We start from the raw sequence: 12,909 nt of genomic DNA, 5'->3' as shown, positions 1-12,909 counted from the left end.
AAGATATTAATTAAAAAATATATCTGGTAGGTTGGTTCCCTTTTTAAATGCCCCTTTTAAACCCATCTCATCATCCTGTACTTTCCCACTATTACCCTACCCTTTACAGCCTTGCAATCTGAAAGTTCTTTCAAAGTCCTTTTAATTACATATTCTTAATTTGATTCTTAAAAACCACCCTGAAAGTCAGCAGGGCAAAGGTTAGTTTGATCAAAGACCAAAGTATCTGATAAATAGCTGATAAGTAAGAAGTAGTCACATACTGTCACTTTATGAAGGAGCAAAAGGTCTATTGTCAGTTACTACATACGGGAAGAAAAATGGGGGCAGATTTTACAAAGGATAACCATGGCAATTGATAAATTTGTGCTGGACATTCACAGAATGCAGAAAACATTCAAGGCACAAATAAGGATCCCAGAACCTTACATGGTCATTTAAGAGAGTAAGAATAAGGCTTAAGACTTTCTGTAGCAAAGTAAACTAAGTTCAAATGACAATATACATTTTCCGCTACAAAACAGAATTAAGACAGGAATGACTCGAGAAACAGAATTTTAAGATTCAAATGTATAACCTAAAAAGAAACCCCAATATGACAGGAGGTTATCAATGCCACTATTGGCTAGCAAGTAACAAAAACCATAAAATGATTACAGAAAAAAATGCAATTTATGCTCTGAAGATTTCATACTGTTTATTAATTCTTCTAAATTTCATGACTACTCTATCAAATTTTCTGACATCAGCATAGCCATACAAATAAATATAAACAGAGCTCTAGAAGAAAACAAAATTTTATTAAGAAAAAAAAGGAACTACTCTTTTTTCATAACATAGTAAACGAAAGGGCTTTATCTCAAAACAGTCTCCTTTAGATTTAGATAACTGACAAAATGGTACCCTCTGCTGTCCACAAAAGGTAATGCTATAAAGTTGCCTTAAAATATGTTTTCAAAGAATATAGTTTGTCATCATCAATTCTTTTTGGGGGGGTAGTTAGGTTTATTTATTTTTAATGGAAATACTGGGGATTGAACCTAGGACCTCATGCATGCTAAGCATGCACTCTACCACTGAGCTATACCCTCCCCCTCATCAATTCTTTTTTTTTAATTTTATTTTTTATTGACGTGTAGTTGATTTATAATGTTAGTTTCAGATGTACAGCAAAGAGACTGAGTTATACATATACATACATATACATATGTATATATGTAATATATTTTTTCAGATTTTCCATTATAGCTTATTACAAGAAACTGAATATAGATCCCTGTGCTATACAGTAGGTACTTGTTGTTTATCTATTTTATATATAGTAATGTGTATCTGTTAATCCCAAATTCCTAACTTACCCTTCCCACATCATCATCAGTTCTCAAATGACTTCCTAAAACACAAAGATTTAATTTGCAAAAGCAACAGCTAAAATAAACAAGGGATCAAACCCTTTTCTTTTACTCTAAGAAAAAAAATGATTCTATTCTGGAAGGTAGCTAGCAAAAAAATGGCCTTTTCACCTCCCTCTGCTTACCTACTTACTACATGGTTCTCCTTACAGGTTATTTCTCCCTAGTCTCAGCATTATCTGCATTACCCCTCTGCCTGGCATATTTTTACCCTTGTAGTCTCAAGGTTCCTTCTCTCCCGTTCTCATATCTTCACTCAAATGGCACCTTCTCACCAAGACCTTCCTGGCCAACTTATCGAAAATGTTACCTTCCCTTTTCCTTAGCATGTACAACTATCAAACATAAGATACATGTATTTAGTATGGTTTACTATACATTTCCCCAGCTAGAAGGTAAGCTCCATAAAGGCAGTTTTTTAACTGCCTTGTTTATAGTTATATTCCCAGAGTCTACATCTGACCACAAACTTCTATCTTTTAATTTCTACTTCCTTACTTTTAATCAACTACTTCTTTGACCTCATCAAGAATTCAAGTCCCATAGCATTCATTTATTCATTTACAAATATTTACTGAGTGCCTACTACACCAGATACTACTGAAGGTTCTTGATATATATTAACTAGCAAAATAGACAAAAGTCCCACCCTTGCAGTACTCCCATACTAGTAAAGAGAAAGATGAGGAACATAATAAATAAGTAAAATATATTCTACGTTACAAATGGTGAGTGCTATAGAAAAAAAAAAGGCATCAGAGCAGAGTAAAGAAGATCCAGAGAGCAAAGTAGGGGAGGAGTTGTGCAATTTTAAGTAGGGTAATCAGGACAAGCCTCATATGGAAGGTGACATGTGAGCAGAAGCCTGAAAGTGGTGATTATTAACATGCAGTTATCTAGAGCAAGAGTATTTCAGGCAGAGACAACAGGCAAGGGCCAAGGCCCTAAAGCAGGAGATGTGTCCAAAATGTTTGAAGAACAAGTGTGGCTAAAATGAAGTATGCAAGTGGGAAGGCAGTAGGAAACCAGGTCAGAGAGATAATGAGTGGTCGTATCATGTAGAGGTATAGATGCCACTGTAAGGACTCTGGCTTTTACTCTGAATAAAACAAAGAGCCTCTGCATGGTTTTGAGCAGAGGAGTGACATAATCTCACTTTTGTTTTAAAAGGAATTCTTTGATTGCTGTGTTGACTACAGACTATAAGGTTACAAATAAAGAGACTAATGAAGAAGTTACTGTAGTAGTCCTAGTGAGAGATAAAGGCAGCTTGTACCAGTCTAATAGAAACTGAGATGGCAAGAAGTGGTTGGATTTCAAATATATTTTGAAGATAGAGCAGGTAGTTCCTTATGGAATGGATGTGGTGTGTGAAAGAAATAATCACCAAGGTTTTTGGCCCAAGCAAGTGGAAGGATAGTTGCAACTTCCTGATATGAGAAAGGCTGCAGGTGGAGCAGCCTGATATATCTATTAGACATCCAAACAGGGATACTGAGTAGGTAGGCTGGATATACAAACCTGAGTTGGGAGCAAAAAGTCTGGATTGGAAATACAAATTTGAAGGCCATTTGCATATAAATTGTACTTAAAGACAGGAATTAGATGAAATCACCAAGGAATTAATACAGATCAAGAGTTTCTCAACCTTGGCACTACTGGCATTTGGGGCCAGAACATTCTGTTGTAAGGTTTGTTCTGTGCACTAGGATGTTCAGTAGCGTCCCTGGTCTCTACTCGTATAAGGAACAACACCTCCCAAGCTGTGACAACCAAAAATGTCCCCTGTTCAGATCCACTGATAAAAGAAGAGGACCAAACACTCAAACATTCTATCACACTCTTTCACATCCACATTACAGAGCATTATGTTACCACTTTCTTTTCAGCACCCCAAACCAACTTATCCCCTTGTCCTTGTTCTGTTATCTCCAAACGTTAGTTCAGTATTACCATCCACTTTAATCTATTTATACTTAATTGCTGAGCACTGCTGGAGAAAAGTCCCACATGCTTATTACATGTAGTGCTACACATATTTAGTTTTCATCCTCAAGTGAACTCTCCAAAATACAGTCATGTGTCCCTAGGTCATCCCCTTTCCCATCCCATACGGCAGCTATTCCAAACCTTTATCACTTGCCTTAAGACTAATAATACATTGTTTCCTCATTATACCTTTATTATTTTATTTGTTAACTTGTTGACTTTCTCCCCAGCCAGAGAGTAAGCTCTCTGCTTTAGTGCAGGAATATAATAGACTTTCAATCCACATATGAACCCTTCCCTCCAGCCTGTCAGTTTCCTATTTCAGAGTAAACTGAGGCCACCAGGAATGAACTCTATCAATATTCTGCCCCCATGATTCTATCTGAGAACATTTTTTTATCTGGTCGTCAGTTCTTGCTAACATAACTGATGAACTTCCTATCTACCGAGTAGTCAAGAATTGGCTTTCCTTGTAATTGACCTCTATGAAGTACCTGATATTGGTACTTACACATCATAATGGTGAGTGGGTATTTCTCAAGGTTCTAAACTTGACACTCCTCTCTTCTCCTTCTACATATTCTCTTTGGACTAGGTCATTCATACTCAAGGCTTCCATCACTATCATTTAAGCTAAAAACTCTCAAATTCATATACCCAAGCCAAACATTTCTAAGTTCTAAATACTTTATGCTCAACATCTGGTGTTAGTCATCTCTCCTCAAACTTCCTAGAGACACTCCAACATGTCCAAAACTAAATCCATCTTCTCCCTCTATATGTATTCATCTTCTTGTACTCCCCATTCTTTCTTCATTCATCGAATGAACATGTACCAGGATCTATGATAGGCACTACTGAGAATGCAAAAACATGTTAACTTCTCAAAAGGAACTCACTGTCTAGGAAGCAAGAGACAGTGAAATTAATAAAATAATCCAACACCTACAAAGACTGACATATGCACAAGGTGTTACAGATGTGTAAGAATGAAGAGGGGAAATTAGGGAAGGTATTTTTGAAGATTTAATGCCTGAAATGAATCTTAAAAGAAAAACAGGAGTTATCCAGAGAGAACCAGCTCTAAAAAGAGGAACATAGTATCGACAGGCTATTATGAGCAATTTAGAACATAAAATCTATAGCAAGGAGTAGCAGCTGTAAACCAAATCACACAGCACCTTAAAGGTCATATTAACAAACTTTTATTTCATCCTGAGTGCAAATGGGAACTTCAAAATAGTTTTAAGTAGGGAATGATGTGCTAAGGCTTCTGTGTCAGATATTTCTAACAGTCGTGTTTAAGGGTGAAAATAAGAGGCAGTTATAAGGCTAGTTGAACCAGTCCAGGCGTGAGGAAAGTCTGTACCAGAAGCAATGAATGACAGTAAGGTTAGAAAGAAAGGATGTGACAAAGAAATAATTGGCAAGCTAAGTGGGTGGGCTTTCCTAATTAATTGGCTATCCAGAGGCCAGGGTCAAGGAGGAGTGAGGATTTAAGATGGCTCCTGGCCAAGTTTCAAGGTTGGCTGAAAAGGGTATCCACAAATCACAAGGAGTAAGAAAAGAAACCCAACTGAAAAAGAGACAAAGGCTATAATCAGGCACTTCACAGAAAAATAAAAGGCCATTAAACACGTTTTAAAAGCTCCATTTCACTGGTAATCAGTTCAATGCAAATTATAATGAGATACCATTACCATCCCCACCTCCAAAAAAAGATTCACAAAATTTTAATAGATTGATAATATTCAATTTTAGTGAAGGTGTGGGAATGTGAACATATCTATACACTAATACTGCGGCATAGTTTGGAACACCTTATTAAGGTGCAATTTAATGGTATATTTCAACACTTAAAGCATACATTCCCTTCGAACCAGGAATTCTACTTCTAAGAATATGGCCACATTCATACTTATACAAAAATCTCCATACGAGAATGCTAATTCTGGACGGTTTAAACAACAATATGAAGGCAACCTAAATATCAATCCTTAGGGAGAGGTTAAATCAGTTATGGTAATCCATACCACAGAGGAGCACAATACAACCTAAAATATATATGAAACGAAAAGATTTCCAAAATATATATATTTCAGGGGAAAAACTAAATCACAGAATATATTCTAATTTCTGTTTAAGAAACAAAAGCGCATATATGGTTTTGAATGCACAGATAAAGGTCAAGAAGAACATTTTGTAGAGAAGAGTAGAATGGAGGAATGGATGGGACAAATGGACATGGATTTTTTTACTTTAGCTAAGTGTATAGTTTGATTTTTTCCCCAAAGATGAATTACTTTTATAATTAAAAAAATGAAAAATATAATGTATGTGACATGTGGCAAGCTGATAAAGCAATTTATTAAGTAAAATAGATCCAATGGCTTTTCTAAAGTCACAGCCCAGTTAACAGGTATTTAATAAAGACTACTGCTAAACATCTCTTTTGTTATTAGCTATCCTCACATATAGTTTACACAGTGCCTAAAGGGAATGTATTCACCTGTATCCCTTGCTGGTAGGACAAGCCCACTTTCAGCATTCATGATGCTCAAAGCTACAAAGAATTTTTCTTTGCAATGCAGGAGTCATGTCAACTGATGTTTCACATCTTTATGTCTTTAATCTTGAAAAGTTTTTTAAAACTATGATCAATTCCTGCTATGAATGGTTGTAATAAAGTTTAGGTGACTGAAAAAGCAATGAGGACAGAGTGAGAAAGAAATATTTTGACCCATAATTCAACTAAAACTTGGCTTTCATTCATTATTTCTTAACACAGTGTACTCTTTCAACATTTTCTCAAGAGCATAAGCTATTTTTGGAATTTTCCCTCTCTGTTATATAACAAGTATTTCCTTATAACAAATTCTTTCTGACAACTGTTTTTAACATTCTTTTACTTATGCAACCAAATTTCTCCAAGTAACTTTCAAGTGATTTTTTTTTTGGTCCCATCATTTCCTCCAATATCAAAGGGACAATTAACATAGCAAACCACGGGGAAGCTTCATTTATGAATGTAAATTAAAAATAGTAACTGGGGGAGGGTATAGTTCAGTGGCAGAGTGCATGCCTAGCATGCACAAGGTCCTAGGTTCAATTCCCAGTACCTGTTTTTAAAAACCAAAACAAAAACTAAAATTACCCCCCCAATTAAAAAAAAAAAGTAACAAACATTTGCTTCCAGGAGAGCACCCCTTTCACGTCTAAGATCAAGAAAGAAGTTACTAATTCATTTTGACTACTGGATGATTTAATTGAGCCTTTTTTATGACTTGCTGTTGTGGGCTAAATTGTGTCTCACCCTCCCACCACCACCACCACCACCACCACCAAAACTCATGTTTAAGTCCTAACCCCCAGTACTTCAGAATGTGATTGTATTTGGAAATAGGATCTTTAAAATGGTAATTATGTTAATTACAGTGGGCCCTAATACAATATGACTGGTGTCCTCATAAGAGGAGGAAATTAGGACATAGATACACAGCTCACGTGAAGACCCAAAGAGGAGAAGACAGCTATCAATAAACCAAGGAAAGGGGTCTCAAAAGAAATCAAGCCTGTTAACACCTTGATCTTGACTTCTAACCTCCAGAGCTGTGAGAAAATTAATTTCTGTTGTTTAAACCACTGTTATGGACTGAATTACATCCTCCCAAAATTCATAATGGGAAGCCCTAACCCTCAGTGTGACTCTACTTAGAGACAAAGCCTTTAAAGAGGTAATAAAGATTAAGTGAGGTCAAAAGGGTGGGGCCCGAAGCCCACAGGACTAGTGTCTTTACAAGGAGAGGAAGAGAAACCAGAGATCCCTCTCCTTTCTCCCATGCACAGAGAAGAGGCCATGTGAGGACACAGTGAAAAAGCAGCCATCTATAAGCTGAGGAGAGAGGCCTCACCAGAAACCAATCCTGATGACACTAGCCTCCAGAACTGTGAAAAAATAAATTTCAGTTGTTAAAGCCACCCAGTCTGTGGTACTTTGTTATGGCAGCCCTAGCAGACTAATACACTTGCAAATCAAGTAATTTAAAAGGCATTTTTGCTTTTCCATGTCATAAGACAAAGCATTTAAGCACCCTCATTAAAACAATAAAGCCACAGCCCAGTTGATGGAAGCTTTTTATAATATCTTTCTTACCTTCTTAAAGAATGTTGCAGGTGCCATTTCAGATGCACTCAGTGTACGCAAGAGGAACATTGGCCAAGATGATGCATTCATCTGATATCCTATTTTATAAAATAAAGCAGATATCATTTCTTTAAAAGCCTCCCTCTGATATTATAGCAAGTTGGTATAAAAAATGTTTCATTTATGATTCTTCTCCAGAGAACAACTTTCTTATCAAGGAACTCAAGAAATGGGCAAGAGGAGCAGATGCACCCTCCAACCAGTGCTACTTGTATCCACTGTACTGTTTGACAAGTGCTACAGTAGGGGTAGAAATTCTCATTTTAAAGAAGCCACTGGCTAGGGTTCACCAACATACACATGTATGTTGGGAATGGACCATAATACTAGGAGTCATCCAAGCCAGAACACAGGAGAGCTCCCATTCCCCACCAACAGCCACATAAGCAGGGTAAAAAGGCCGCAACAGACTTCTAGTCCCTTTTTTCCTTCAGAGCCCCTGCCTCATTTCCTTTCAGAAAGACAATTTTCTGTCAAACTCAACAAATGTACTGTTATGATGGTGCATTTCACTGTATATAAGTTTCACCTCAAAAGAAAAAAACTGTAAACAAACACTAAACTCTGGTTAATGATCTACATGCTAAAGTATTCAGGGGAAATGCACTGATGTCAATAACTTATCCTGAAGTGCATTAAAAAATAAGATGGATTAATGAATCGATAGTAGGGCAGATGGATAGATAAGTGATAAAGCAAGTATAGTAAAATGATAATGGGTAGAATCTAGGTAACAGGTTATGAGGGGTGTTCACTGAAAAATTCTCTCAGCTTTTCTGTATGCTTGAAATTTTTCATACATTATGTTGGGAAAAAAGACAGCTCTTACCTTAGCAATCGTTATATACACTAAATGATCTTTTCTTAGATTTTGTAACACATGCTATCAAAATAGACTCAACAGGTGTCTTTTCTAGAGACCTCATCAATTAATGGCGAATATCACAGCATCTGGCACATGCATCGGGGGCAGGGGTCTGTTAGTTTTACTGCTCTCTGGGGGCAATCTGTTACATGCAACATTTGCCTGACTTGATTCCAGAATTGGTGACAACCTGGCATGCATCCCTGATGGATACATGGATTAAGATAGGGAGGCACGTGAATCACACTGGCAATGGATCCATCATTAGGATAAAACATGCAAAAAAGTTCAGAGAGTCATCTTACAATATTTTTGTACCAAGTCAAAACATCCTTAATCTGGCTAGGAAAATAATTGTTGCAAGGAAAAGAGTGAGATGGGGGTGGGCTTGCTCCATACTCCTTTATAATAAATCAGTATTATTAGTGATCTATAATAAATAGCTACCCACAGCATGGATTCTCCACACTGTGGTTACAATAGTGCAAAAGAATCATTCTCTGGTCCTTATGCCTTTCTTTTAACCCCCATTTTACCATGTTACATGATGTATTGTGATTTTTTTTAATTTGGAATTTTTTCCTAATTCTCTACTTGCCTAAAATCAAACAGATTAAAAGGCTAAAAGCAGATGAAAGTGCATGTAAAAAACTCAAACATAGATAAAACTAATCTACGATGTTAGGAAGTTTGGAAAGTAGTCACCTTTGGGAAGCAGGAGGTTATGACTGGGAATCAGTAGGAGTGGGCTTCTAGGGTGCTAATGTTCTATTTCTTGATTTGGGTGTTGGTTATACAAGTGTGTTCATTTATAAGACGTATACTTATGTAAACTTTTCTGCATGTATGTTAAAAACTTTTAAAAACCTTTTAAATAATAACCTTTAAGGGTTAAATAAACCTTTTAGAAAGGAAAATTAAGGTGTGTTACATTAAAATGGAAACTAAACTGTTCAAAAGTGCCAAATAAGCAAATTGGCAAAAATTGTATGTGAGGGGTGGTAATCAGGTCTGTTTATTTTATTTATTTACTTATTTATTTATTTATTTATTTATTTATTGGAGGTACCAGGGATTGAAAAATTGTGTATTTTCATATACACTGTCAAATACATATATTAATCTAAAAGTAATTTGAAAAGAAGAATGATTATAAATCTGGTTATATGTTTGAAATGCTGACAGTAGCAATAGCTGTGTTTCCTTTAAACAAAATACAAACACATACTATCATTGTAAACAGAGAAATAAAATCGAAACAGGGTGGCAGTAAGCCTGATTTACATTCATATCTCTTACAGAATTCTGTATGATTTAAGAAATATTATAAAAATAAGCAACAAAAAATGTGAATGATATGAATAAAGAAAAGAAGGGGAAAATCAGAAAACACACACACCCTAAACCATCTTCTTGGAGTAACACATCTCCAATTAGTTTTTTAAAACATTTTAAACCAAATTAGAAATAATTAACAATTGGAGCAAGGACAGCATAAAGAGATACTGCTAAAAGAGTAGTTATTACTATCTTCAATTTTTGGTTCTCAGGGAATTTTTCACTAGTAGGAGACAAAAAAGTCCATTCTCTCACCTTGCTTTTTAATAGAGAATTTTCATTTTCAGCATTGTAAAAACAAAAAAGTAAAAACCAATACCTATAATTCACTCAGAATGTAGAAGTAATAAAATAAACTAAATCACTTATTTTGTACAGAATACCATGGTATGCCTAAGTAGTCAAAGAGAAAATTTTTGCCCCAAATTAAGGTTACACACTTTTTACCTTTTAAAAACTTGGTCAAAATTGAGAGGTTTGTATTAAAAAACCTTTGCTGAAGAGTTTCATTCATCCCCTCCTTTTCGAAGACCTAAAGGTATTGATTCCTACCCCTCTCACTATGATATCTTCCCTCTATAGGTGTAATGAAATTCCCAGGTCTGAAACTGGAGTCTGGATGCAAAATCATACCCTTTCGCTGTGCTCATTCCTACACCAAAAATGTTGAATGGCTCATTTGATAATATTGAGGGAGGAAGTGACTCATATCAAATGCTACAAACTTCTCCTCCAGAAGGGTTTCTGAATCTGCATGTGTAATCTAGTAGACCTGCTTTTGACAGTTCAAGTTTAAAGACAGGTGAGTCCTATTCTGGAGTAGGGAAACTTTAGCATACATATGCAAAATGTATATTTAAGTGAAACTCTATAACATATGGTACTAAGTTCCTCTCTCATACATTCTTCACAGTAACCACCTAACCATCTATCTACTTGCAAGATTGCCTAGGAGAAGAGATTTTTAAAAGGCCACTTAAAATTATTTCTACTGAATATTACATTAGCAAGAATATGTTATTTTAAAAACTGTTTATCCTTACCCAGTGGAGGCTGAAGTAAGTCCCCTTCCTTTTCACATGTCCCAACAGGCTGTATGTCCGGAGAATCGACAAGCCGCCAAAAATCATTTCTGTTGTCACTACCATCCAGTCTTAAACGTAACCTGGCACCAGTAATTCCAACGACTGTGGCAATACATATTGAAGTCACATTCCGAGGGTCATGAGCTTCTAATTTCATACCAACTTTGAAGTCATTAGCTGGTGGAATCTTGGACTATATATATATATACACATATAGATAAAATGTTGTTAAAATGCATCAACCATAAGAAAATCAAATGGTCAGTTATGTTACTAGAATACCTGAGGAATGTTTTAAGTAATAGTCACAGCAGATGTGAACAAAAAGAGTTACAAGGGTTAAGGAAAAGATCTCCAAACCCTCTCCTTGGCTTGACATGCAGCTTGACTTGGCTGCCCATTGCTGATCTTACTCATCTGCCCACTTCCAGGCAGCCCCAAAACAGCCTCCAAAATGCACCCTGAGTGGCAGTCTAAAACAAGAATCTGATTAGGCCATTCTCCTTCAAATAAACCAAATGGCAGTTCACCACTGCTTAACATAAAGTCCAAATCCTCAATACAGTTTAAAAGCCACCACACTTAACCTCATTCCCACACTATCACCTCTAACCACTTTGTGTTCCAACCACCCCATGCCATCCTGCAATAATCAGGTTTTTTTAGACCCATGTGCCTTTGCTTTGTATGGTTTCTCTGCCTGGAGTATCCTTCCCCCCCACTGCAACCATCTCAGATAGCACCTCTTCTGTAAGCCCTCCCAGTATTGTTATCACACTTCCCATAATTATTTACACGTCTTTCCCTCCAGAGAGGCAGTCATAAGGGCTTAGTATACCTGACATAAAGTAAATCCTTAACAAGTGAATGCAAAGAGACCATCTGGTTCTTAAGTGGCACTACCACAATCCCACTATCTCCTCACACTACCAGAACCTAACAATCAAACAAGTTAATAGTTTACATCAGTAAATACAACACAACATCTACAGAATTTTGGCATACCTGTCTGAAACATTCTGAAGGAGCACTTAAAGATCCAGTCTCTTTCAAGTAATTTTCCCAGTGGAAATCATCTGGGAAAAAAACATGTACAAAATAGTTTTTAAATACATGTATAGTACCTTTCAGGAATAAAATGGGTTTTAGTTCCGTGTCTCAAAAACAAAAACAAAAACAAAAACAAAAACAAACTTCCTAAAGAATGATTCAAACTTCCTGATATACATTTGACTACCAGCATGGAAGTAAAAAATTAGACAACTTCCTGATAACAAGGGCTCTGATATAAATTACAATCCAGATCTTCTCGATGTAATGAAGACTACAGCAGAGTCATTCTAAAAATGTGAACTCTAGAAACAACTGAAGGACTTTTTACAGAGCAATAGCAAATTCTACTCATTTGTCTCTAATATAAATTTACTCAAAATGTGTTTTTACCATTTCATCCCATTAATGTGAAGGTGCTTCTTTGTTTTTCAGAAGGATCTAAAGGTTTTTAGATGTGTGGTCTAGCAGAAATAAAGCAATGCTTTACGGAAAGAAATACTCTGAGAAACAGCATTGTTTCTCAAGTGACTGTAAGATCTCCATCCAGGGTGTCAAGAATATGGTGGCAGAACAAAGCAGTAAACCATCATCAGTGTGATGCCTGATATGGATTAATGATCTACATTTTCTACAAACTCTTGCTGTCCTTTCTCTCATTTAGTCTTCACGATACATTATAATGCTAGAAGAGAAGGTCAGAAAGCAGTATACTTTGCCTGGCTTGAACACTTCAATTCACTGAACCAGTCACACTGCCAAGAAACTGAGAGAAAGACTTGACAGCAGTATTAAGAGTACTATTAATTCATACAAAGTTTAATTTTCATCAATCATGAAGGTTTTTTTCTATATTCTTGTTAATTTTCTCACGATAAAAATACTGGGTTTGACAGTTTCCTCCCTACAGGAATCTGTGTTACCAGCCTCTTATATACCGTTCAAAGGATATAACACTTCCACTTA

At 36.1% G+C, this 12,909-nt stretch overlaps 1 protein-coding gene across 4 annotated transcripts in view; it reads right to left on the bottom strand.

Annotated features, from left to right (window-relative positions):
* The window catches only part of SCML2 (Scm polycomb group protein like 2), a 92,032-nt gene that overhangs the window by 54,806 nt on the left and 24,317 nt on the right, over positions 1 to 12,909 (bottom strand). For all 4 annotated transcript variants that reach the window (XM_032475071.1, XM_032475068.1, XM_032475070.1 and 1 more), the window contains 3 exons: positions 11,899 to 11,969; positions 10,852 to 11,086; positions 7,555 to 7,643 (listed from right to left, as the gene is read on the bottom strand). In XM_032475071.1, the coding sequence (XP_032330962.1) occupies positions 7,555 to 7,643; positions 10,852 to 11,086; positions 11,899 to 11,969 (395 nt within the window). The remainder of the gene's footprint in view (positions 1 to 7,554; positions 7,644 to 10,851; positions 11,087 to 11,898; positions 11,970 to 12,909) is intronic.

Source organism: Camelus ferus, chromosome X, assembly GCF_009834535.1.
Source record: "Camelus ferus isolate YT-003-E chromosome X, BCGSAC_Cfer_1.0, whole genome shotgun sequence".
In the NCBI taxonomy this organism is placed as follows: domain Eukaryota; kingdom Metazoa; phylum Chordata; class Mammalia; order Artiodactyla; family Camelidae; genus Camelus; species Camelus ferus.
The sequence above is the reverse complement of the archived record's forward strand: the minus strand, read 5'-3'. Positions and strand labels throughout refer to the sequence as shown.